General features: G+C 42.3%; 2 protein-coding genes across 4 annotated transcripts; one reads left to right on the top strand and one right to left on the bottom strand.

The window, feature by feature from the left end:
• Positions 1–2,525: 2,525 nt before the first annotated feature.
• LOC125382109 (thiopurine S-methyltransferase-like) lies at positions 2,526–18,463 on the bottom strand. Its single transcript, XM_048400230.1, has 9 exons — positions 18,385–18,463; positions 17,634–17,773; positions 16,119–16,211; positions 15,305–15,434; positions 14,120–14,172; positions 8,860–8,934; positions 3,652–3,728; positions 3,168–3,212; positions 2,526–2,836 (listed from the first exon to the last, which is right to left on the bottom strand). The coding sequence occupies exons 2-9, from the start codon at positions 17,756–17,758 to the stop codon at positions 2,682–2,684; spliced, it is 753 nt and encodes a 250-aa protein (XP_048256187.1). The 5' UTR covers positions 17,759–17,773; positions 18,385–18,463; the 3' UTR covers positions 2,526–2,681.
• LOC124141591 (probable thiopurine S-methyltransferase) lies at positions 18,006–25,702 on the top strand. Of its 3 annotated transcripts, none has more exons than XM_046509633.2 (10): positions 18,006–18,274; positions 18,880–19,001; positions 20,370–20,503; positions 20,835–20,927; positions 21,746–21,875; positions 22,738–22,790; positions 22,990–23,064; positions 23,732–23,817; positions 24,455–24,499; positions 25,531–25,702. In XM_046509633.2, exons 3-10 carry the CDS (start codon positions 20,385–20,387, stop codon positions 25,623–25,625), a joined length of 696 nt encoding a protein of 231 aa, XP_046365589.2. In that variant the 5' UTR covers positions 18,006–18,274; positions 18,880–19,001; positions 20,370–20,384; the 3' UTR covers positions 25,626–25,702. The 3 variants fall into 3 exon arrangements, with proteins under 3 accessions (XP_046365589.2, XP_046365571.2, XP_046365580.2); XM_046509615.2 differs by having other exon boundaries at positions 18,006–18,244; XM_046509624.2 differs by lacking the exon at positions 18,006–18,274 and adding an exon at positions 18,357–18,483.
• The last annotated feature ends 1,735 nt before the right edge of the window (positions 25,703–27,437 follow it).

The raw sequence follows: 27,437 nt of genomic DNA on the forward strand, positions 1-27,437 counted from the left end.
CCGTTTAGTGTTAGATTACAGTAAATGTGCGGAACGAGACAAAGTAATACGTATTACAATTCTGACGATCGCGAGTGACGGACAGAAGAAACAGAAACTGAACGATGCTTAAGGTCTGTTTTCTGATTTACAGACAAACAACAGCAGCACACCCTCCCATCCAGTGTTCCGAGGAGAGTGAAGTGGACCATCACATCACGTGCTCGGGAAGTTAGAGTAGACGGGAGTCAGTGTGAGGGTGGGAGTTGACATGGGGATGGACAGTGGTCGGGTCAGAGAGGAGCCATTGTTTCATATCAATCTTTGTGCACTCAATATGACCATCAATTCTGTTTGACAAATGTCTGAAGGCTTATAATTATTCCCATCTTCATTGGCCTTTGTTCGCCCAGCAACGAATGTGTACCCGGTCGAATCTGCATGGACGCTGGATCGTTTACACACATTTGGCACGCACATATATCATCTTTTTGCTTGACCTGTTTGCTTCAGCTTTTTGAGTCAATGGATCAATACCGAAATATGATGGAATATTCTATAGTAATAGTAGAATATAAGATCTGACTTGTTTTTGATACCAACTATTGTATATCGTGTACAGTTTAATACGTGAAATATTGTATTAGCTATGCCATCTGAAAACGTGAATTACTTGTTAAATGTTGTGTTTTACACATGTTGATAAATTTGTCAATTTATATTTGTTAATACAAATATGCATCTATAGAGTATATACGTCTGTTTTGATTGCCTACGGAAGGCCGCACGTGACATCCGAACTCGTAGCTTTTCGCGTGTATAAATTTGGTGAGCCTCGTTAGAATAGAGGTGAACATTGGAGTCGAACTTACTAGCTGATTCTAGTAGTAGTAGTTGTTGTCGCAGTTGTAGTAGTAGTAGCTACAGCAATAGTAGTAGGAGTGTGAGCACTAGTAGTAGTAGTTGTCTCAGTTGAAGTAGCAACAGCAGCAGTAGTAGTAGTGGTAGTAGTAATGGTAGAAAAAGAAGGATTAGTAGTAGTTGGAGTAGTAGTAGTAGTGGCAGCAGTAGCAGTAGTAGTAGTAGGATTAGTAGTAGTAGTAGTAGTAGCAGCAGCACTAGTAGTAGTAGAAAGAGAAGAAGGAGTAGAAGAAGAAATAGTAGTAGTAGTAGCAGTAGTAGTACTAGTAGTAGTAGTAGTAGTAGTGGAAGAAGGAGTAGAAGCAGTAGTAGTAGTAGCAGCAGTAGTAGGAATAGTGGTGGTAGTAGTTGTAGTAGTAGTAGTAGTAGTGGTAATAGTAGTAGAAGAGTGAGTGAGTGAGTGAGTATGGTTTTACGCCGCTTTTAGCAATATTCCAGCAATATCACACCAGAAATGGGCTTCACACATTGTACCCATGTCGGGAATCGAACCCGGGTCTTCTGCGTGACGAGCGAACGTAGTAGTAGAAGAAGGAGTAGAAGAAGACGTAGTTGTTGCAGTAGCAGCATAAGTAGTAGTAGTAGTGGTGGTAGTAGTGGTAGTAGTAGTAGTAGTAGAAGAAGGAGTAGAAGAAGTAGTAGTAGTAGTAGTAGTAGCGGTAGTGGTATTAGTAGTAGTAGGATTATTATTAGTAGTAGTTGAAGCAGCAGCAGTAGTAGTAGTGGTGGTAGTAGTGGAAGAAGGAGTAGTAGTAGTAGTAGTAGAAGTAGCAGTAGTAGTAGTAATAGTAGTAGTAGTAATAGCGGTAGAGGTATTAGTGGTAGTAGGATTAGTAGTATTAGTAGAAGTAGCAGCAGTAGTAGTAGTGGTAGTAGTAGTAGAAGAGGGAGTAGAAGAAGAAGTATCAGGATTTTGCTTTCTCAACTAATCCTTCAGCTCAAAATAGTAAAGGGGGAAGATCTTGATCAACTGCACTTCTTAAACCATACCTCGAGTATTCACGGGCAGAACGCTCCAGCAAAACATAGGAAACTCATAACTTGAACAGTCTGGAGATACAACCTTATAAATCAGACACTGAGTTCACCATGACCAGCGGATCCTGATATTACAGAGGTGGAGGTGCGCTCTCCCGGCAGACCCTCTGTTAACTAGACCAGGAGACCAGGTCCTGATATCTTAACATGCTGTGGAACCCTCGATTACTTGATCAACCTTGTGCATAAGAAAACCTACACCAGTCTACAGGGAGGGGATGAGGGAGTGAGTGAGTGAGTAAGTCTTGAGATACATCCTTATAGATCAGACACTGAGTTCGCCATGCCCAGCGGATCCTGATATTACAGAGGTGAAGGTGCGCTCTCCCGGCAGACCCTCTGTTAACTAGACCAGGAGACGGTCCTGATATCTTAATATGTTGTGGTACCCTCGATTACTTGATCAACCTTGTGCATAAGAAAACCTACACCAGTCTACAGGGAGGGGATGAGGGAGTGAGTGAGTGAATGTGTGTTTTGGCATTGTCCCGGAAGTGGTGAAGTAATGTGGTGATATCAGAACAAGCTACTGTAAAATCACCGAAGGTCTTTCGCAAGTCTCTTCCAGGGGACAAAATCAACCAACATTTCTATTATCATATTTTATTACCATTTCTAATGAAGATTTTATCATATATTATGGTCTTCCGCCCGAGCCAGATGCTGTATATGGTTTTAACGTTTGTGTTCTGTTCAGAGAATCAAGATGTATTTCATGGCGATGGTGGAGACTGCCATTGCAGTTAGTTCCTCTTCTGCAGACAGTAGGTCTGTAGACAAGCCTTGACGTCATATTCTGTGAAGTCCTGAGGCATCGCGTCTTTCTGAGCGTCACCGCTGAAGGCCTCGCTGAAGTCGTACACATACTCATCCAGATACTCCACGTCGCAAATGTCGCCTGCGTAAAAACAATGTGCAGACTATCTCACAGATTATAATCGTTGATACAGACAAATTCATATTTAAAAATCGCTGTAAAATTATCTGAGAGGGGATTTTGGACCCCTCCCTTTAAGAAATACTGGATCTGCCCTTGTGGACTGCTTTGGTGAAACCCTGTAGTCATGACCGGCAGCCCAGAAACAATCATGACGACCTGGGATTTCGAACCCACTATCAAAGCTTTCTGGCACGCTTGAGGAACGCAACTCTGCACAGCGAATTGCGGCGCCTTCGACGACTGAGCATCATGCATTTTACATAACATAAGCGTAAAGTGAAGGGTTTACCGTACAACTCTTTCAGCTGCTCTTCATTGAAATGATAGGGCGCCCCTGCAATGAAGGAGACACTGCCGCCGTGATCTGCACTCTGAAGACCCAGCAGTTACAATTAACCTTTTCGATACAATATATTAATCTATTCAACAACATATATTTTTAGTTGATCTATTGTTGTTAAATTTGGAATTAGCCCCAGGTGTTCTAAAACAGGCAGAATAACATACACGAAACAATGAGTGAGAAAGAAATGATTTTAATGTAAAATGAAAGTATAAGAGAGTTATTACTACATCAAACGTTATCAAACTATGCACGAGTCGTTAAGGTTGTATGGAGAGGGACTGAACATGACGATAAGGCTGTTAAAAGCCCATTCAGTTAAACTCTCATAATAATATCTAAATGCTAATGAATTAGACAATATTGGCTATATAATAACTAACAATAGGTGTCTACAGTCACAGTTGCCAGATGTAACATCTAATAATACCTGAACCTCCTTCCTTGGGGAACTCCAGCATCGTGATACACTTGGGCTTCATCACTCCCCTGACAGCTTCCATGTACCTGGAATACAAGCCATCACAGAGGTGATTTGCATCTATATTCACACTGTCAGTTACATGTCGGACACTCCCCTGACAGTTGTCATGTACCTGGAATACAAGCCATCACAGAGGTGATTTGTCTCTATATTCACACTGTCAGTTACTTGTGAGACACTCCCCTGACAGCTTCCATGTACCTGGAATACAAGTCATCACAGAGGTGATTTGTCTCTATATTCACACTGTCAGTTACTTGTGAGACACTCCCCTGACAGCTTCCATGTACCTGGAATACAAGCCATCACAGAGGTGATTTGTCTCTATATTCACACTGTCAGTTACTTGTGAGACACTCCCCTGACAGTTGTCATGTACCTGGAATACATCCATCACAGAGGTGATTTGTCTCTATATTCACACTGTCAGTTACTTGTGAGACCCTCCCCTGACAGTTGTCATGTACCTGGAATACAAGCCATCACAGAGGTGATTTGTATCTATATTCACACTGTCAGTTACTTGTGAGACCCTCCCCTGACAGTTGTCATGTACCTGGAATACAACCATCACAGAGGTGATTTGTCTCTATATTCACACTGTCAGTTACTTGTGAGACACTCCCCTGACAGTTGTCATGTACCTGGAATACAACCATCACAGAGGTGATTTGTGTCTATATTCACACGGTCAGTTACTTGTGAGACACTCCCCTGACAGTTGTCATGTACCTGGAATCCAAGCCATCACAGAGGTGATTTGTATCTATATTCACACGGTCAGTTACTTGTGAGACACTCCCCTGACAGTTGTCATGTACCTGGAATACATCCATCACAGAGGTGATTTGTGTCTATATTCACACGGTCAGTTACTTGTGAGACACTCCCCTGACAGTTGTCATGTACCTGGAATACAAGCCATCACAGAGGTGATTTGTCTCTATATTCACACTGTCAGTTACTTGTGAGACCCTCCCCTGACAGCTTCCATGTACCTGGAATACAAGCCATCACAGAGGTGATTTGTATCTATATTCACACTGTCAGTTACTTGTGAGACACTCCCCTGACAGTTGTCATGTACCTGGAATACAAGCCATCACAGAGGTGATTTGTATCTATATTCACACTGTCAGTTACTTGTGAGACACTCCCCTGACAGTTGTCATGTACCTGGAATACAAGCCATCACAGAGGTGATTTGTATCTATATTCACACTGTCAGTTACTTGTGAGACCCTCCCCTGACAGCTTCCATGTACCTGGAATACAAGCCATCACAGAGGTGATTTGTATCTATATTCACACTGTCAGTTACTTGTGAGACACTCCCCTGACAGTTGTCATGTACCTGGAATACAAGCCATCACAGAGGTGATTTGTATCTATATTCACACTGTCAGTTACTTGTGAGACCCTCCCCTGACAGCTTCCATGTACCTGGAATACAAGCCATCACAGAGGTGATTTGTATCTATATTCACACTGTCAGTTACTTGTGAGACACTCCCCTGACAGTTGTCATGTACCTGGAATACAAGCCATCACAGAGGTGATTTGTATCTATATTCACACTGTCAGTTACTTGTGAGACACTCCCCTGACAGTTGTCATGTACCTGGAATACAACCATCACAGAGGTGATTTGTCTCTATATTCACACTGTCAGTTACTTGTGAGACCCTCCCCTGACAGTTGTCATGTACCTGGAATACATCCATCACAGAGGTGATTTGTATCTATATTCACACTGTCAGTTACTTGTGAGACCCTCCCCTGACAGTTGTCATGTACCTGGAATACAACCATCACAGAGGTGATTTGTCTCTATATTCACACTGTCAGTTACTTGTGAGACACTCCCCTGACAGTTGTCATGTACCTGGAATACAAGCCATCACAGAGGTGATTTGTATCTATATTCACACTGTCAGTTACTTGTGAGACCCTCCCCTGACAGTTGTCATGTACCTGGAATACAACCATCACAGAGGTGATTTGTCTCTATATTCACACTGTCAGTTACTTGTGAGACCCTCCCCTGACAGTTGTCATGTACCTGGAATACAAGCCATCACAGAGGTGATTTGTATCTATATTCACACTGTCAGTTACTTGTGAGACCCTCCCCTGACAGTTGTCATGTACCTGGAATACAAGCCATCACAGAGGTGATTTGTATCTATATTCACACTGTCAGTTACATGTCGGACACTCCCCTGACAGTTGTCATGTACCTGGAATACAACCATCACAGAGGTGATTTGTATCTATATTCACACTGTCAGTTACTTGTGAGACCCTCCCCTGACAGTTGTCATGTACCTGGAATACATCCATCACAGAGGTGATTTGTATCTATATTCACACTGTCAGTTACTTGTGAGACCCTCCCCTGACAGTTGTCATGTACCTGGAATACAACCATCACAGAGGTGATTTGTCTCTATATTCACACTGTCAGTTACTTGTGAGACACTCCCCTGACAGTTGTCATGTACCTGGAATACAAGCCATCACAGAGGTGATTTGTATCTATATTCACACGGTCAGTTACTTGTGAGACCCTCCCCTGACAGTTGTCATGTACCTGGAATACAACCATCACAGAGGTGATTTGTCTCTATATTCACACTGTCAGTTACTTGTGAGACACTCCCCTGACAGTTGTCATGTACCTGGAATACAAGCCATCACAGAGGTGATTTGTATCTATATTCACACGGTCAGTTACTTGTGAGACACTCCCCTGACAGTTGTCATGTACCTGGAATACAAGCCATCACAGAGGTGATTTGTATCTATATTCACACTGTCAGTTACTTGTGAGACCCTCCCCTGACAGTTGTCATGTACCTGGAATACAACCATCACAGAGGTGATTTGTCTCTATATTCACACTGTCAGTTACTTGTGAGACACTCCCCTGACAGTTGTCATGTACCTGGAATACAAGCCATCACAGAGGTGATTTGTATCTATATTCACACTGTCAGTTACTTGTGAGACCCTCCCCTGACAGTTGTCATGTACCTGGAATACAACCATTACAGAGGTGATTTGTATCTATATTCACACTGTCAGTTACTTGTGAGACCCTCCCCTGACAGTTGTCATGTACCTGGAATACAACCATCACAGAGGTGATTTGTATCTATATTCACACTGTCAGTTACTTGTGAGACACTCCCCTGACAGTTGTCATGTACCTGGAATACAAGCCATCACAGAGGTGATTTGTATCTATATTCACACTGTCAGTTACTTGTGAGACCCTCCCCTGACAGTTGTCATGTACCTGGAATACAACCATCACAGAGGTGATTTGTCTCTATATTCACACTGTCAGTTACTTGTGAGACACTCCCCTGACAGTTGTCATGTACCTGGAATCCAAGCCATCACAGAGGTGATTTGTATCTATATTCACACTGTCAGTTACTTGTGAGACACTCCCCTGACAGTTGTCATGTACCTGGAATACAAGCCATCACAGAGGTGATTTGTATCTATATTCACACTGTCAGTTACTTGTGAGACCCTCCCCTGACAGCTTCCATGTACCTGGAATACAAGCCATCACAGAGGTGATTTGTATCTATATTCACACTGTCAGTTACTTGTGAGACACTCCCCTGACAGTTGTCATGTACCTGGAATACAAGCCATCACAGAGGTGATTTGTATCTATATTCACACTGTCAGTTACTTGTGAGACACTCCCCTGACAGTTGTCATGTACCTGGAATACAACCATCACAGAGGTGATTTGTCTCTATATTCACACTGTCAGTTACTTGTGAGACCCTCCCCTGACAGTTGTCATGTACCTGGAATACATCCATCACAGAGGTGATTTGTATCTATATTCACACTGTCAGTTACTTGTGAGACCCTCCCCTGACAGTTGTCATGTACCTGGAATACAACCATCACAGAGGTGATTTGTCTCTATATTCACACTGTCAGTTACTTGTGAGACACTCCCCTGACAGTTGTCATGTACCTGGAATACAAGCCATCACAGAGGTGATTTGTATCTATATTCACACTGTCAGTTACTTGTGAGACCCTCCCCTGACAGTTGTCATGTACCTGGAATACAACCATCACAGAGGTGATTTGTCTCTATATTCACACTGTCAGTTACTTGTGAGACCCTCCCCTGACAGTTGTCATGTACCTGGAATACAAGCCATCACAGAGGTGATTTGTATCTATATTCACACTGTCAGTTACTTGTGAGACCCTCCCCTGACAGTTGTCATGTACCTGGAATACAAGCCATCACAGAGGTGATTTGTATCTATATTCACACTGTCAGTTACATGTCGGACACTCCCCTGACAGTTGTCATGTACCTGGAATACAACCATCACAGAGGTGATTTGTATCTATATTCACACTGTCAGTTACTTGTGAGACACTCCCCTGACAGTTGTCATGTACCTGGAATACAACCATCACAGAGGTGATTTGTATCTATATTCACACTGTCAGTTACTTGTGAGACCCTCCCCTGACAGTTGTCATGTACCTGGAATACAACCATCACAGAGGTGATTTGTATCTATATTCACACTGTCAGTTACTTGTGAGACACTCCCCTGACAGTTGTCATGTACCTGGAATACAAGCCATCACAGAGGTGATTTGTATCTATATTCACACTGTCAGTTACTTGTGAGACACTCCCCTGACAGTTGTCATGTACCTGGAATACAACCATCACAGAGGTGATTTGTGTCTATATTCACACTGTCAGTTACCTTTTGCATTGTATAAGCCATACTGTTCTTATAACTGTGGCTTCAAGACAGCACGTCATAAACTTAAGTACGACTGTAAATGGCTTAGAAAGTATTAAAATTTGAATCGAATCAAGCACCGAAATCTCACGTCTATTCATTGACTAAACGACCCGTGGAAATCCGGGGTAGAATAATTCTTCAGCAACCCATGCTTGCTGTAAAAGGCGACTATGCTTGTCGTGAGAGGCGACTAACGGGATTGGAAGGTCAGGCTCGCTGACTTGGTTGATGCATGTCATTGAATCCCAATTGTGTGGATCGATGCCCACGACATCAATCACAGGATTGTCTGGTCAAGATTATTTACAGACCGCCGTCATATAGCTGGAATATAACTTACTTGTGTCTGTCCCTCTCATCTACAGCGCACATCGCCCCCGCGTCCCAGACGAAGTCAAACTTCCCCTCCAGATTCCTGGAACACAATAAACCCATCACAGTGTTATTTGTGGAGTGTTTGAGAGAAACACAATGAAACCATCACAGTTTGTTGTTGTTGTAAAACTTCCCCCAAAGATTCCTTGAACAATAAAACCATCTTAGTGCGTTGTTATAGGTGGACATTATGAGTGGAATACAGTAAAACATTCGCATTGTTCTTACTGGTGGAGAATCTGAGAGAAACACAATATGACCACATCAGTGTTTTGTGTAGTCATGGAACGTCTGGGAGGGAGAAATACACTAAAACCATTTCGGATTATTGTTATTAGTGGATTGTCTGAGAGAAACACACTAAAACCATTTCAGATTACTGTTATGAGTGGAGTGTCTGAGAGAAACCCACTTAAACCATTTCAGATGACTGCTATTTGTGGAGTGTCTGGGAGAAACAAACTTAAACCATATCAGTTTACTGTTATTAGTGGAGTGTCTGAGAGAAACACACTTAAACCATTTCAGTTTACTGTTATTAGTGGAGTGTCTGGGAGAAAAAACACTGAAACCATTTCAGATTACTGTTATTAGTGGAGTGTCTGAGAGAAAAAACACTGAAACCATTTCAGTTTACTGTTATTAGTGGAGTGTCTGAGAGAAACACACTTAAACCATTTCAGATTACTGCTATTAGTGGAGTGTCTGAGAGAAACACACTAAAACCATTTCCGATTACTGCTATTTGTGGAGTGTCTGGGAGAAACAAACTAAAACCATTTCAGGTTACTGTTATTTGTGAAGTGTCTGATAGAAACCCACTTAAACCATTTCAGTTTACTGTTATTAGTGGAGTTTCTGAGAGAAACACAATAAAACCATTTCAGATTATTGTTATTAGTGGAGTGTCTGAGAGAAACCCACTTAAACCATTTCAGTTTACTGTTATTTGTGGATTGTCTGAGAGAAACACACTTAAACCATTTCAGTTTACTGTTATTAGTGGACTGTCTGAGAGAAAAACACTAAAACCATTTCAGATTATTGCTATTTGTGGAGTGTCTGAGAGAAAAACACTAAAACCATTTCAGATTACTGCTATTTGTGGAGTGTCTGAGAGAAACACACTAAAACCATTTCAGTTTACTGTTATTTGTGGATTGTTTGAGAGAAACACACTAAAACCATTTCAGATTACGGTTATTAGTGGAATGTCTGAGAGAAACACACTAAAACCATTTCAGTTTACTGTTATTTGTGGATTGTCTGAGAGAAACACACTAAAACCATTTCAGATTACGGTTATTAGTGGAATGTCTGAGAGAAACACACTAAAACCATTTCAGTTTACTGTTATTTGTGGATTGTCTGAGAGAAACACTAAAACCATTTCAGATTACTGCTATTTGTGGATTGTCTGAGAGAAACACTAAAACCATTTCAGATTACTGCTATTTGTGGAGTGTCTGAGAGAAACACACTTAAACCATTTCAGATAACTGTTATTTGTAGAGTGTCTGAGAGAAACACACTAAAACCATTTCAGAATACTGTTATTAGTGGAGTGTCTGAGAGAAACACACATAAACCATTTCAGTTTACTGTTATTAGTGGACTGTCTGAGAGAAAAAACACTAAAACCATTTCAGATTACTGCTATTTGTGGAGTGTCTGAGAGCAACACACTAAAACCATTTCAGATTACTGCTATTTGTGGAGTGTCTGAGAGAAACACACTAAAACCATTTCAGATTACTGTTATTAGCGGAGTGTCTGAGAGAAACACACTTAAACCATTTCAGATTACTGTTATTTGTAGAGTGTCTGAGAGAAACACACTAAAACCATCTCAGTTTACTGTTCTTGGTGGAGTGTCTGAGAGAAACACTAAAACCATTTCAAATTACTGCTATTTGTACAGTGTCTGAGAGAAACACACTAAAACCATTTCAGATTACTGTTATTAGCGGAGTGTCTGAGAGAAACACACTTAAACCATTTCAGATTACTGTTATTTGTAGAGTGTCTAACAGAAACACACTAAAACCATCTCAGTTTACTGTTCTTGGTGGAGCGTCTGAGAGAAACACTAAAACCATTTCAGATTACTGCTATTTGTGGAGTGTCTGAGAGAAACACACTTAAACCATTTCAGATTACTGTTATTTGTAGAGTGTCTAACAGAAACACACTAAAACCATTTCAGTTTACTGTTCTTGGTGGAGTGTCTGAGAGAAACCCACTTAAACCATTTCATTTTACTGTTATTTGTTGATTGTCTGAGAGAAACACACTAAAACCATTTCAGATTACTGCTATTTGTCGAGTGTCTGAGATAAACACACTAAAACCATTTCAGATTACCGTTATTAGTGGAGTGTCTGAGAGAAACACACTTAAACCATTTCAGATTACGGTTATTAGTGGAGTTTCTGAGAGAAACACTAAAACCATTTCAGATTACTGCTATTTGTGGAGTGTCTGAGAGAAACACACTAAAACCATTTCAGATTACTGTTATTAGCGGAGTGTCTGAGAGAAACACACTTAAACCATTTCAGATTACTGTTATTTGTAGAGTGTCTGAGAGAAACACACTAAAACCATTTCAGATAACTGTTATTAGTGGAGTGTCTGAGAGAAACACACTTAAACCATTTCAGTTTACTGTTATTAGTGGACTGTCTGAGAGAAAAACACTAAAACCATTTCAGATTACTGCTATTTGTGGAGTGTCTGAGAGAAACACACTTAAACCATTTCAGATTACTGCTATTTGTTGAGTGTCTGAGAGAAACACACTAAAACCTTTTTCAGATTACTGTTATTAGCGGAGTGTCTGAGAGAAACACACTTAAACCATTTCAGATTACTGTTATTTGTAGAGTGTCTAACAGAAACACACTAAAACCATCTCAGTTTACTGTTCTTGGTGGAGTGTCTGAGAGAAACACTAAAACCATTTCAGATTACTGCTATTTGTAGAGTGTCTGAGAGAAACACACTAAAACCATTTCAGATTACTGTTATTAGTGGAGTGTCTGAGAGAAACACACTAAAACCATTTCAGTTTACCGTTATTAGTGGAGTTTCTGAGAGAAACACACTTAAACCATTTCAGATTACTGTTATTAGTGGAGTGTCTGAGAGAAACACACTTAAACCATTTCAGTTTACTGTTATTAGTGGACTGCCTGAGAGAAAAACACTAAAACCATTTCAGATTATTGCTATTCGTGGAGTGTCTGAGAGAAACACTAAAACCATTTCAGATTACTGCTATTTGTGGAGTGTCTGAGAGAAACACACTAAAACCATTTCAGATTACTGTTATTAGCGGAGTGTCTGAGAGAAACACACTTAAACCATTTCAGATTACTGTTATTTGTAGAGAGTCTGAGAGAAACACACTAAAACCATTTCAGATTACTGCTATTAGTGGAGTGTCTGAGAGAAACACACTTAAACCATTTCAGTTTACTGTTATTAGTGGAGTGTCTGAGAGAAACACACTTAAACCATTTCAGTTTACTGTTATTAGTGGAGTGTCTGAGAGAAACACACTTAAACCATTTCAGATGACTGCTATTTGTGGAGTGTCTGGGAGAAACAAACTTAAACCATTTCAGTTTACTGTTATTAGTGGAGTGTCTGAGAGAAACACACTTAAACCATTTCAGTTTACTGTTATTAGTGGAGTGTCTGAGAGAAACACACTTAAACCATTTCAGATTACTGTTATTAGTGGAGTGTCTGAGAGAAACACACTTAAACCATTTCAGTTTACTGTTATTAGTGGACTGCCTGAGAGAAAAACACTAAAACCATTTCAGATTATTGCTATTTGTGGAGTGTCTGAGAGAAACACTAAAACCATTTCAGATTACTGCTATTTGTGGAGTGTCTGAGAGAAACACACTAAAACCATTTCAGATTACTGTTATTAGCGGAGTGTCTGAGAGAAACACACTTAAACCATTTCAGATTACTGTTATTTGTAGAGAGTCTGAGAGAAACACACTAAAACCATTTCAGATTACTGCTATTAGTGGAGTGTCTGAGAGAAACACACTTAAACCATTTCAGTTTACTGTTATTAGTGGAGTGTCTGAGAGAAAAACACTAAAACCATTTCAGATTACTGCTATTTGTGGAGTGTCTGAGAGAAATTCACTTAAACCATTTCAGATTACTGCTATTTGTGGAGTGTCTGAGAGAAACACACTAAAGCCATTTCAGATTACTGTTATTAGCGGAGTGTCTGAGAGAAACACACTTAAACCATTTCAGATTACTGTTATTTGTGGAGCGTCTAACAGAAACACACTAAAACCATCTCAGTTTACTGTTCTTGGTGGAGTGTCCGAGAGAAACACTAAAACCATTTCAGATTACTGCTATTTGTAGAGTGTCTGAGAGAAACACACTTAAACCATTTCAGATTACTGTTATTTGTAGAGTGTCTAACAGAAACACACTCAAACCATCTCAGTTTACTGTTCTTGGGGGAGAGTCTGAGAGAAACACAGTAAAATTATCAAAATATGTCATTCGAGAACTGAGGGAGAGACAGAGCGTCCAAGCAAAACCCCTCAGTGAGTCATTCCTGGGTGCAGGGAGTGAAACACTAACATGGAAACTGTCAGCTCCGGATGGACTGAGCTCTGATGTAGCGAACATTAGGATATAAACATTCTTACCCCGAATCCCTCAAATAACATGTGGTGATTGTTACTTTGAAAACCTATTTCGCAATATAGTGCAGCAAGGGGTAAAAAAAATGAGTCCGTTTGATCCGAGGGCGATTACAGTTAATAAGGACGCAGTGTTTGTCTGTTTCTTTAGATATACTCAAATCTAAATCATATGTCCCCAAAACCGAAGGGTGCATCAAATAATGGTGAAACGTGATTTGAAAGTCTTTCGGCTTCGGTATTTCCGAAGGGTATTGTTGTGTACCACAGAGTGATATTCACATGATTTATCTACACGAGTAAACGAGTGTGTGGGTATGATTTTACGCCGTATTTAGCAATATTCCAGCAATATCACGGCGGGAATCGAACCCGGATCTTCGGCGTGAAGAGCGAAAGCTTTAACCACTATGCTACCCGACCGCCCCTTATCTATACGATTGCATTACATGACATACTCATGCTCACCTTATTATTCAAACTCTAAGGACAGGGCTCAAATCACAATAACGATTGTCTGAATATACTTACTCATCAAAACGAAAGAAGTTCCCCACATAGAATTTGAAGTTGCCACTTGCATTCTGTGTAGAAATAGAACAAGACGGTGCAGAATACCAAATGATCTCATGGCATAGATCTTCGCAACGATTTTCTGTATTCGGGTTGGATAACTGTATCTTAAATTCTTTATTTTGCTATGGTTATAAAGTCGTGATTGTAATCAACTGAACTGAAGAGGTGCATAGAAAACCTTGCAAATACGTTCAGGTTGGCTCGTCTTGATCTCAAATACAAGTATGACCTTATAAGGACGTGCAGGTTGGTTCGTGCTGACCTCAAAAACAAACAAGGCCTTACAAACACATGCATGTTGGTATGTGCTGACCTCAAATACAAACAAGGCCTTACAAATACGTGCAGATTTGTTCGTGTTGATCTCAAATACAAGCAATGCCTTACAAATACGTGCAGATTTGTTCGTGTTGATCTCAAATACAAGCAATGCCTTACAAACACGAGCAGGTTGGTTTGTGCTGACCTCAAATACAACCAAGGCCTTACAAATACGTGCAGATGTGTTCGTGTTGACCTCAAATGCTAGCAAGGCCTTACAAACACGTGCAGGTTGGATCGTGCTGACCTTAAATACAAACAGGGCCTTACAAATACGTGCAGGTTGGTTCGTGTTAACCTCAAATGCTAGCAAGGCCTTAAAAACACGTGGAGGTTGGTTTGTGCTGACCTTAAATACAAGCAAGGCCTTACAAACACCTGCAGGTTGGTTCGCTTTTACCTGCAATACAGGCATGACCATGTCAACGCGTGCAAGTTGGAGCGTGTTGTGGATCTCAAATACAATCAATGCCTTGCAAACACGTTGTGATGTGTTGATACAAGGTATCCTTGCAAACACGTTCGCGTTGGATTGTGTCAACCTCAAATACAAGTATAGCATTGCTTGTACGAGTACGTTCGATAGTATTGACCTCAAATATAAGCAAGGCCTTACACACACGTCAGGTTGGGTCACGCCGACCATAATACAAGCAATGCCTTGTTTGGGAGCATGTGTGTAATGAATGTTACACACCTCGTTACATACCTCGGCGCGTGTGTGTCATAGACCAGGGACTCTGTGTAGGTCAATGAGGATATATAGACCCTCTGTGTGAACAAAGAGTATCATACCTTTCTCCTGACTGGTGTCATTACCTTGTAAAGTTTCCCGGCGATACTGGGGACGTCTTCAATGATTGGTTCCTGCTTGTACTGTTTGAAGATCCGCTGTGCGGCGCTCTCGGCCAGATCAGCGCCAACCACGGAGTGACCTTGCTCACAGAACCTAAACACAAAAACGGAAACGTCATTGATATCAGAGAGTCTATATAATTATTGCGGTTAGTCTAATACGATAGTAAGCAATGAACATACTTAATAATACAAATTCAAAAGAAACGGGGGACACGGGTGGCCCTGTCGTCTTAGGTGTCGCGATTCGCTGTGCAGATTTGCGTCCCTTGGGTACGCCTGAGACCTATGTTTGTGGGTTCGAATCCCGGTTCGCCCCGATTATGTTTCAAGGGTTGTCAGCACATAATCAGTGCTCGTGGGTTTCACCAAAGTGGTTAACGTCTGAGACCTGTATCACTTTGGGCTTTCCCCTCAACATTAAGCTGACACGCCGTTATATAACTGGAATACTGTTAAAAGCGGCGTTAAACCCAACTCACTCACCCAAAAGAAACGCCTTTCCATCCTGAACTGGGATGTCGCAGAACATGACCTACAACGGTCTCTCGCCCCTACTGCCAAAGGCTGCCGATATTGTTTTTGACGGTCTCCGTGCCTCTGACAGGTTCCACGAAACAAGATGACAACCCCGATCTTTGATGTGGTTCAACATGAACCTGTAGATTGAATGGGACTGAGCCTGCTGGCATAACGTAATTGCCAATGGAATCCTATGAAGCCTATATTGATAGACGCGTGGGTGCATCTCATGTGCTGATTTGACAGACTCACTCACCAGATGAGGTCATAGGTCGTGGCACAGAGGGGGACGAGGATTTTCAGACCTTTTCGTCCCTCGGTAACTTTCTCAAAGTATTTCACCAGATTCCTGAAAGGACATTGTCAGAAACTTGAGTTAGCAAATATTGTTGTAAATAATCCCGTACATACATTATATAATGACTCATGTCTTCAGTTGGTATGAACTGAGTAATAGCTCAAGGATATGTTAAGTGCAAAGTAATCATATTAGCTTTTAAACAGTATTGAAAAAATATTTTCAGAGAAGCAAACGCTCTCTGGTGAATCGCAGTCCATAATAAAGTTGCATGTACACACGTTCAGTCGTAGCAATGTATGGAAATACTGTCTTCTGTAAGTGAGATTACTTTGCATTATGTCATAAACATGCGACTTGTAATCTTCGTATAAACGAAGAAAACAAAGGGTGAGTATCTTATATTAATCGATTCATGAAACCCACACCAACCCACACCCAATGCAGGTGAAGCCAAGGTGCCCAACCTACTCTTCCCTATGTGTACCTACTGGCCGGGCTCCGTGTAGATGAAGTCCTAGTGCCTGACCTACTCTTCCCTATGTGTACCTACTGGCCGGGCTCCGTGTAGGTGAAGTCCTAGTGCCTGACCTACTCTTCCCTATGTGTACCTACTGGCCGGGCTCCGTGTAGGTGAAGTCCTAGTGCCTGACCTACTCTTCCCTATGTGTACCTACTGGCCGGGCTCCGTGTAGGTGAAGTCCCAGTGCCCGACCTACTCTTCCCTATGTATACCTACTGGCCGGGCTCCGTGTAGGTGAAGTCCTAGTGCCTGACCTACTCTTCCCTATGTATACCTACTGGCCGGGCTCCGTGTAGGTGAAATCCCAGTGCCTGACCTACTCTACCATATATATACCTACTGGCCGGGCTCCGTGTAGGTGAAGTCCCAGTGCCCGACCTACTCTACCCTATATATACCTACTGGCTACCTGTAGGTGAAGTCCCAGTACCCGACCTACTCTACCCTATGTATACCTACTGGCCGGGCTCCGTGTAGGTGCAGTCCCAGTGCCCGACCTACTCTACCCTATATATACCTACTGGCTACCTGTAGGTGAAGTCCCAGTACCCGACCTACTCTACCCTATGTATACCTACTGGCCGGGCTCCGTGTAGGTGCAGTCCTAGTGCCCGACCTACTCTACCCTATGTATGCCTACTGTAAGGGTTCCGTGTAGGTGAAGTCCCAGTACCCGACCTACTCTACCCTATGTATACCTACTGGCCGGGCTCCGTGTAGGTGCAGTCCTAGTGCCCGACCTACTCTACCCTATGTATGCCTACTGTAAGGGCTCCGTGTAGGTGAAGTCCCAGTACCCGACCTACTCTACCCTATGTATACCTACTGGCCGGGCTCCGTGTAGGTGCAGTCCTAGTGCCCGACCTACTCTACCCTATGTATGCCTACTGTAAGGGCTCCCTGAAGGTGAAGTCCCAGTGTCCGACCTACTCTTCCCTATGTATACCTACTGGCCGGGCTCCGTGTAGGTGAAGTCCCAGAGGCCCTTGTCCCAGCCTTTCATCCAATCATTGATCCTTCCCTCTGGAGTGCCAGACACGCCACGCTGCTCGGATGTGTGATCCTCTCCTGACATCGTTCAGATTTATTGCTGAAATAGACGCATGGGTGACTTCGCCGATTTACGTGGGTGCGGATTGGGGTGGGGGATAGGTTTTTTTGGGGGGAGGGGAAGGTTTGACAGAGACAAAATAAAATGTTTTAAAGAAAAGTCCGAGGATTCACTGGGCAGACCTATAGAAAAACAAATGTATTTTTAGTTAAATCCTTGACCCTCGTGACTATAAAATGAGCCGTTCCATTATTTGCAGGTTTATGGAATATCATGCTACACTCGCATGTGCATGTACACGCAGGATCACATGTCACAGAATACTAGAGTGTGTGTACACTGACGGCTTATGTCAACAGAATGTGAACAGAATATACAGGCGACTCGTGAGCCCTGCAGCAGTTGGTACATATAGGCGGGGACGGTACAGACATCGACGTCAATAACAGGCTCACATCACACACGGATATTCACGACTACTGCCGAACGTTTCCGGGCTGGGCTGTCGAGGTACAGTATTGTGTATGAGGAAGTGTACATGTATGTAGCGCTATATTCGCCTAATCAGCTATCAGTGTGATCTTTCTTTGTATAACGTACAGTCCTAATTCTGCAGACATCACTAAAACGTCTCAAAGAGGTTTACTTACCTGTCAGCTCGTGCGCCTTGCTCCATTCGCACAACGACGCTGGCTGTGCGAACAACCCGTTGAGTGTTGACAAAGAGGGGTCGTATCAAAAGCATTAAAGTGAAATAATTTCTGTTTGGCTAGGATTTGTTACAATTTGATCTTTAAACATTTTGAGTGATACAGTTATTCATCCGGTTCATGATGTTCTAGCAGCATTATCTGGGCTCAGGGGATGTGTATTTCAAAATGTTCTGGCGTCATACTTTCGGGTCAGGGGCTGTGTGATTCAAGATATTCTGGCGTCATAATTTCGGGTCAGGGGTTGTGTGGTTTAAGACGTTTTGGCGCCATAATTTAGGTAATTTTGAAAAGACCCCTGGAGATAATTTTTAATACATTTTGGAGTAAATTTAAAATCATATGGTTGCCTCCCTTACATTGATCAACACATTGAGCAATATGTCGAGTATTGAACGATTAGTTCATCTATTCTATGAACATTTCAATCCGCAGGTGCTTTTGGTTGTTTGAACAGCGTGCACTGGTCGATGAGAGGAATATAGGCTCACACTACAAGCAGCATAACGAGTACACTGTACGTGTGGAGGGAGGCTACGTGTGGAGGGAGTCTTAAGGTATTCGTGCCGTGTCTCGCTTGATCAGAGCAGTGTGACCCAACAGGCGTTCTCTGCTCATAAGGGTCAGACCATGTAGGATAATATACAGTGAGGGTATGGGACTGGGAGGTGGGGAGGTGGGTACAGGGAGTGTCATAAATACCTTGAGTCTGATCTATAAGGGTCGTTGTCGGTACAGGTACTGTGGGCACAAACACATTCAGGTGTTGCAGTGTTGACTGTATAGTCAAAATAGAAGGAGATGATTTTTAGTTAAGCAATATTCCAGCTACATAACTACGGTCTGTAAATAATCGAGTCTGGGCCAGACAGTCCAGTGATTGACATCATGAGCATCGATCTTCGCCATTGGGATACGATGACATGCATCAACCAAATCAACGAGCCTGACCACCCGATCCCGTTAGTCGCCTCTTACGGCAAGCATGGGTTTTTACGACAAGCATGGGTTGCTGAAGACCTATTCTTCCCGGATCTTCCCGGATGAGTAGGAGATGACGGTTAACACACTTGAGGCATATTGCACACACGACAGAGTTTACGTGACAGCCAAAGTGGACCCGTTTCGTGCATTGGGAAATGACAGTGTCGTGCATATACTGCCTGCTTGTACATGTACACCCATAAACGTACCTGAGTCACATGTATGTTGCGCCTGTGTCGACAACGACCCCAAAAGCTGAAGTTAACCGCAGTGATAAATATATTTGTTTTTCGAACGTTTTATATTGTGGATTCTTTTCTATTTTACCTTACGGTGGCTTATATATATTTAGGAAATGATGATCCCCTGCAGACCTTTTCGTGACAATTTAATTTTGAGTGTGAGTGAGTTTAGTTTAACGCCGCTTTTAACAGTATTCCAGTTATATCGCGGCGTGTCAGCTTAATGTGGGTCTCAGACGTTTACCACTTTGGTGAAACCCACGAGCACGGGTATGGTGCTGACAAACCTAGAAACATAATCGGGGCGAACCGGGATTCCAACCCACAATCATAGGTTTCTGGCGTGCCCAGGGGACGCAACTCTGCACAGCGAATCGCGGCGCCTTAGACGACTGGGCCACCCGTGCCCCCAATTTAATTTTGGAGCAAGTGGCCTGCATAGTCTATTGTTCGTGGATAGTATTTCCTAGATATATGAACACGTCCATGCTGGCTGCATTGTTGTAGTATCTTACCCCGGCGGTGTGGATCATGTTCCTTCAATATTAAATTATGTTTTTATTAAATGTTGTTTTAAATAGCAGCTAACTCTCACTGTTATCTGTATTTCAAAACCAACAATTTAAACATGTTGTTAAAATGACTTAATTAGATCCAGAAAGAAAGTATCTAGTAAATATGTTTTTTGTTGCACTCTAGTGCTGAGCTACAGTCATGGCGGAGGGGGAGCCACAACCTTTCCACGTGGTCCCTGATGACCCGGATGAACGTCTGAAACAGGTTGTCGATTTCTGGAACGAGGGGGAGATGGACTACCCTGCTGAACTAAACCCGTGAGACATTGTCACGATTCATCCCCAATCTCATTAAAATCGGATCTTTAGCGGTAGCGAGAACTAAGATCTGATTTTAATGAGATTGGATTCATCCCTAATTTCAATTTTTTAAACTATATTGTTTAGTTTCATTCATTCGAGCATATGTATGTATGCATGCATGTATGTATGTATGTATGTATGTTTGTATGTATGTTTGTATGTATGTATGTATGTATGTATGTATGTATGTATGTATGTATGTATTTCATACATTTATCAGCTTGTGTTTGTAAATGATGAAGTAAATTGTTCGATTAAGGAATGTAATGGAAAAGCAATTTTGCAGGACCCTTGAAAAGCATTTTGACCAGTTGACCGGCAGCAGGGGTAATCTCAAAGTACTCGTCACTTTATGTGGAAAAGCTGAGGACCTGAGATGGTGAGTATTGTGTACTAAAGTGTCATTGCTGGCTAGGTGGGCCATTCCATTTCTGTCATTCTCCAACCTACCCTGCTCCATGTAGTGTAGGACAGCCAGACATCCGTGCCAGCGTGCTCTACAGCTCACCTACAGCTATAAAGGGGGCACGGGTGGCCAAGTCGTCTAAGGCGCCGCGATTCGCTGTGCAGAGTTGCGTCCCTTGGGCACGCCAGAAACCTATGATTGTGGGTTCGAATCCCGGTTCGCCCCGATTCTGTTTCTAAGTTTGTCAGCACCATACCCGTGGGTTTCACCGAAATGGTAAACGCCTGAGACCTGCATCACTTCGGGCTTTCCTCCCACATTAAGCTGACACGCCGTGATATAACTGGAATACTGTTGAAAGCGGCGTTAAACCCAACTCACTCACTCACTCACTACAACTATAAAGTCAACATGGTCATCTGAGATGACTCTGTGACAATACGGCCTCTTTTGCAATCCTTAGTGAGTGAGTGAGTATGGTTTTACGCCGCTTTTAGCAATATTCCAGCAATATCACGGCGGGGGACACCAGAAATGGGCTTCACACATTGTACCCATGTCGGGAATCGAACCCGGATCTTCGGCGTGACGAGCGAACGCTTTAACCACTAGGCTACCCGACCGCCCCTGCAATCCTAAGGTTAAGTTTGTTTTCTCGACACAAACAGTAGGGTGGTTGAATTTAATAAAATAAGTGTTTAATATCCATCTCGTAAACTGTTGGCGAGATGTCTTGATTATGTTCTGGACAGTCCAGTCACACAAACTGACCTTCACACAATGCATGTCAGGTTATCGGACAAAGGTCACTACGTGGTGGGGGTGGACATCGCAGAGAAAGCAGCCGTGGACTTCTTCTCTGAACAGAGGCTGGAGTACACAACAGAGGACGTCCCGGCCATCAATGGAAAGGTGTTCACTGTAAGAGTTGCTGGCACTATTTCAAGCTATTGTCATTGACAAGGTTCAAGATACTGATACTGAATACATCTTGTGACTGGAGACAAAACCAAGCGTTCACATGTGGGTTGTTGACTACATGATTGTACAGGTTACACACAACCAAATGTTTTCCCATAGACTTCTATGGTAACGTTATATATTTTTTTTAAATAACTAAGCATTCAACAGCTATTACCTGTACGTGTGTGCACAGTTTGGCCTTAGAGCAGCAATAAAAAAATAAAAAAATGACTAGATTAGCCAGCTCCTTTTCCGAGTACCGGAAGCTAAACACATCACCCCCAGTTTCGCACCAAATGTCACCTACTTGAAAATAGCTGTGGTCACATTCAGCATAAGTCATCATGTTGAAAAAGACAGAACTAAATATAGAAAACATGGTCAGTTTTAATAACTGGATGGATGTACATTTGAAAGACATAAAAATGTTACAGAATATCCTCCAATCACAGCCTGCAGATATCTCTCGATCTGCACAGAAGGCTCCCTACTGTCCAAACTGGTTCTGATTTGGTGTAGTAGAACCTCTAGGGATTCCGGGTCAGAATAGTCCCCGGGCCCCGAGCAACCTATGGCACTCGTTAGAGACGATTTTATGGATTGGATGGTCACGTGACGTGTCATCGTGCTCTCGTTGCTCATAATATCAATCACAGGATTGCTGATTATTTACAGGCCCCAGTCATATAGTTGGAATATTGCTGAGTGCGACGTTAAGCCACACATATGACAAATAAATATTGACTTATCTTGTGTTTGAATGATTGTGTAATATTCGTTGTATTGGTGTTGGCATTTTCTGAATATACTTGTCATGCAGAGCAAGACTGGGCAGTTGAAGTATTACTGTGGAAACTTCTTCACTTTTTCTCAGTAAGTATTCTCCCCAGGGGGTTGAAAGTGTCATGTGCTCTAAATAGGTTACTCTGTCGTTTAAGTCATAGTATGTTGTAGGTTTGTATTCGTGAATTCACTCTTGATGATATTACTGTAATTACTTGTCCTCGAATAATGCTTTATTATCATTGTTATCGAAGTTAATGTCAGTAACATCATCATTTTATCCAATCAGGGAACTTGAAGGCGTTTTTGACGTCATCTGGGATGCCGCGGGATTTGTCTCCCTTGACAAACGTGACTGGGACAAGTAAGTCCATCCGGTTCAATGTACCACCTAAACAATGTTTGAATCCCAATACTGATGTTCCCCGACGTGGAACTGCTAAACACAGGGTAAATCCTAGACTTGAAGTAGTCCCTGTTTACAATATGAATGTATAATCATAATATATTATTCTCTATTTTATAACAATTTGGAACAATATTTAATTTGTTTTGCATTTTGTCTGTTAGGATGTTTATTTGTTTCTTTCTTTTACTCCCGTTAAGGGGCGGTCGGGTAGCCTAGTGGTTAAAGCGTTCGCTCGTCACGCAGAAGACCCGGGTTCGATTCCCGACATGGGTACAATGTGTGTAGCTCATTTCTGGTGTCCCCCGCCTTGATATTGCTGGAATATTGCTAAAAGCGGAGTAAAACCGTACTGACTGACTCGCTCACTTACTTCCGTTAAGCATTCATCGTCCGCACTGGATTACGGGCCAACACTTTTCTGCTACAATCTGCAGTAATACGAGTCTGAGATGAACAGAATGGTTAGGTCAAAGGTCACGACATGCACACAGTACTCACTGAATGTCTTTCTGAAATCATACTTGAATTGTCGTCTAATCACACATTATATCAATTGTATTAAAACAAATTCCTGGAAAAAAAGAATTTAACAAAGTTTTCTTTCACTTCACTTTTTTTCCAGATATCTGTCTGTATGGCGAACTTTGCTATCCCCAACGTGTGTTTTCTTCTTTGAGACAATGGACTACGACAGGAGGAAATTCAAAGGTAAGACATTTACCTCGCTATAGTCTTCAGAGACAAGAGTGATTTTCATAATTACCAGAAAACTGGGTAATCAGAAAATGTACATTGTCGTGAAATCTATCAGTGAGTGAGTTAGTTTGGTTTAACGCCGCTTTTAACAGTATTCCAGTTATATCACGGCGTGTCAGCTTAATGTGGGAGGAAAGCCCAAAGTGATGCAGGTCTCAGACGTTTACCACTTCGGTGAAACCCACGAGCACGGGTATGGTGCTGACAAACCTAGAAACATAATCGGGGCGAACCGGGATTCGAACCCACAATCATAGGTTTCTGGCGTGCCCAAGGGACGCAACTCTGCACGTGAAATCTATCAAAACATATCACGAAAATACGAGGGGTGTTTTCCTATTTGACACAATGGATTACGACAAAAGGAAATTTAAAGGTTAGGCATTTTGCTCGCTAGAGCCTCCAGAGACAAGGGGGATTTTTACAATGACCAGGAAATTGGATAACGATAAAGTTTTCATTGCCGCGTAATCTATCAAAACCTAAGCATACAAATAATGTTTTACTGAAACAAAACATTTCTGACCTGACAAATTTGTGATGAAGTTAGTGTTGTTGGTATATAATAGTGACTTGTCTTGTGTTCCAGGGCCGCCCTATTCCATGGAGCCGGACGAGATCAAGGGTGTCTTTGGTGAGTGCTTCAATACGCATTTCTGTCAGTGTCTGTTTGTACTCAGCAATATTCCAGCTATATGACGGCGGTCTGTAAATAATCGAGTCTGGCCCAGACAATCCAGTGATTGGCATCATGAACATCGAGCCACGCAATTGGGATACGATGACATGAATCAACCAAGTCAGCGAGCCTGACCACCCGATCCCGTTAGTCGCCTCTTACGACAAGCATAGTCGCCTTTAACGACAACCATGAGTTGCAGAAGACCTATTCTACCCCGGATCTTCCCGGATAAGTAGGAGATGAGGGTAAACAACACACTTGAGGCATATTGCACACGCGACTGAATTTACGTGACAACCAAAGTGGACCCGTGTTTGTAGTCCGTCGATGTTAACGTTAGTTCAAGAAGCTCGTGAAAAACGTATGCACGTCGAAAAGCTTCGTCAATACGCTAATAAGTGCCTGTTGCGCGGTCATGTGACCGGCCTATGGTCCAATGGAGATGGCTGAATTTTATTATTTGAAATTTTCGGTTTAACGCCGTCTGTTCCAAATGTAACGTCTGAGCATCGAATGCTCAATAAAACCAGCAAATATAAAAACAGGTCGTGTTTATCTCCTAAATGGTATCTCGTGGTAACAAGAAGGTTTCATTCACCTTGACATTGTCAGTTCCAGTAATATAGTCGAAATCGTACAGGCGAATCTAAATCAGTGCAGACTTCTTTATCAATATTGAAATAATTTCGTCACTTTTATAACAAAACAACATCTCTTTACGTATTGAACATACCTTCGAGACATTGACATAACAAAGTTTAAACTTTACTTCTTTTCTTTTAATAACCGATACAGAAGAATACGGACTCAATGCAAACTTTCGTTCATAAGATCCTTTACTGAAATGACCTACCTTTAAGATATTAGGTTTGGAGAAAGATGGCTTGTTGATCACACATGTGATCTCTGGATCTCTGTATTTTCAGCTGTTTAAACGTTGGTGTGGAGTATATGTGAAATAAACTTTTGTTGTTCATTTTCAGGCTCTGAAATGCCAAATTTGCAGCTGGTTGAGACCCGGCCTAATGTGGAATGTGAAGGTTTCACCTTCAACTTTTACTGTCTTCGGAGACACTGACAGTAATGCATCATTCAACAACTGTGGGTCATTGTCAGTTGTGTTGTTTAGGTATTCTAATAATAAAGGATACCCCTAAATTACCTGTGTCCTCTAGTCTTTGGTCAAATCTGCCGAAGGGGCAAAAGTAACGTTTGATTGACATGCATGCAAGAGAGATGAGTTTAAAGAGGGACTCTGGTTACCAGTCAAGCGTTGGTATTACTTCTGACGTCATAATCTGAGGAATCAGACTAAGAATAACTCGAATCGAACTTGCTAGTGTTTCCTTTTGGTCCGAGTCTTCCTTTGGCTTTGCTTTAATAGTAGTGAGTAAGGCACTCACTCACTGATAATACCAATATTGGCTTGATTATCAGAAAAACAAGACTGATAATCAAGACTGATAATCAACATCGTTCCTCGATGTGCTTGGCAATTATAGACATGACTCATGAAGGTAATTAAGGTATGCCACTATGTACAAGGTGGTGTAGATAATGCGTATTGACTTGTCATGACATGCCAGGCAATATGGACACAACAAAGGTTGTCAACACCTAGCTGCCTATAAGACACAATGTAGACAGGACTCAAGGAATTCTAAGACACAAATTCGTAGATTTGCCTAGGTACACCAGACAATGAAGATAAGATGACAAATTGAAACAGCCTCACTGCCTGTATGTCATTGAGTGAGTGAGTGAGTTTGGTTTTACGCCGCTTTTAGCAATATTCCAGCAATATCACGGCGGGGGACACCAGAAATGGGCGTCACACATTGTACCCGTGTCGGGATTCGAACCCGGGTCTTCGGCGTGACGAGCGAACGCTTTAACCACTAGGCTACCCGACCGCTCCGCCTGTATGACAACAATAGCCACACACACCAAGGAAGGTCACTTCCCAACACTCAGTATTAAGGATACAGGGACGGGCTGACTCATCCGTGTTCCGGTCCGGCCCCCACATCCGCCACATGTGCTGACATAGTACAGGTAACCAGGCGAAAAGGTGAGCGCATCCTGCCTCGCCAGTGCCACCCGTGACAAACTGACACCACCTGGAGACGGTAGTCATCAAAGTTGATGTGTGTATTTAGAAGCATAAATAAACCTTGCCTATATGAACCGAAAGAAATACAGTCAATCCTTAATTGAACGAAATTACTGACAAAATCAGCTCGCATATACGAATACAATGTGTAAGAACAACCCTCTGACAATAGGAAAAGACAACCGTTTTCAGCTGAAGTTATTAATCGCGATACTGTAGCACGACCATGCACCCCAAAACAATAGCCATTTTGGATATGGAGCTGCGAGTTAAAACGAAGATTTCAGGTGGCTATTTCTGAATAAAAATGTCACTAGTCTCCAGATGACATCCATAGTTCAAAGGTTCAAAGTACCCGAATGGCGGCCTTCCTCCTGATTATCATCCATCCGTATCTGCTGAAGGGGCAACTGCAGCCACCCCGATGCAAAGATACTTCCAATTCACTCAGAATCTGTAAGAAGGTTCCAGTGTCTGTATGTGACGTGAGGTGACGTGATCCACATATGTGACGTGATCCACATTGCAGTCGCGTGAGATACACCCCAAAATCCTAAGAGGCAGCTTTGTGGATCTGTTGGTCAGGCGCGTTGACTGCGTGTCATCGTACCCGGACGGGGTGGATCGCTACTCATAAATACAAATCTGTGGACAGTCTAGTTCAGGACGTTTAATCACTTTTCTTGGATACACAAGTATACATGACAGACATTTGCAGAGCAGAGGCCTTTCATGAAAAAAATGCCAACTGTTTGGCGAAAGACTCAAACAGTCGTC

The sequence above is a fragment of the Haliotis rufescens genome, unplaced genomic scaffold (genome assembly GCF_023055435.1).
Source record: "Haliotis rufescens isolate VD_foot unplaced genomic scaffold, xgHalRufe1.0.p SCAF_2, whole genome shotgun sequence".
In the NCBI taxonomy this organism is placed as follows: Eukaryota; Metazoa; Mollusca; class Gastropoda; order Lepetellida; family Haliotidae; genus Haliotis; species Haliotis rufescens.

Coding starts and splice junctions, on each gene's coding strand:
- LOC125382109 (XM_048400230.1), bottom strand. CDS start 17,758: ATGTCAGGAGAGGATCACACATCCGAGCAGCGTGGCGTGTCTGGCACT. Junction 16,212..17,633: donor ACCTACACGGAGCCCGGCCA/GTAGGTATACAT, acceptor ATGTCCTTTCAG/GAATCTGGTGAAATACTTTG. Junction 15,435..16,118: donor ACGACCTATGACCTCATCTG/GTGAGTGAGTCT, acceptor TTTTGTGTTTAG/GTTCTGTGAGCAAGGTCACT.
- LOC124141591 (XM_046509633.2), top strand. CDS start 20,385: ATGGCGGAGGGGGAGCCACAACCTTTCCACGTGGTCCCTGATGACCCG. Junction 22,791..22,989: donor AACTTCTTCACTTTTTCTCA/GTAAGTATTCTC, acceptor TTATCCAATCAG/GGAACTTGAAGGCGTTTTTG. Junction 23,818..24,454: donor CGACAGGAGGAAATTCAAAG/GTAAGACATTTA, acceptor CTTGTGTTCCAG/GGCCGCCCTATTCCATGGAG.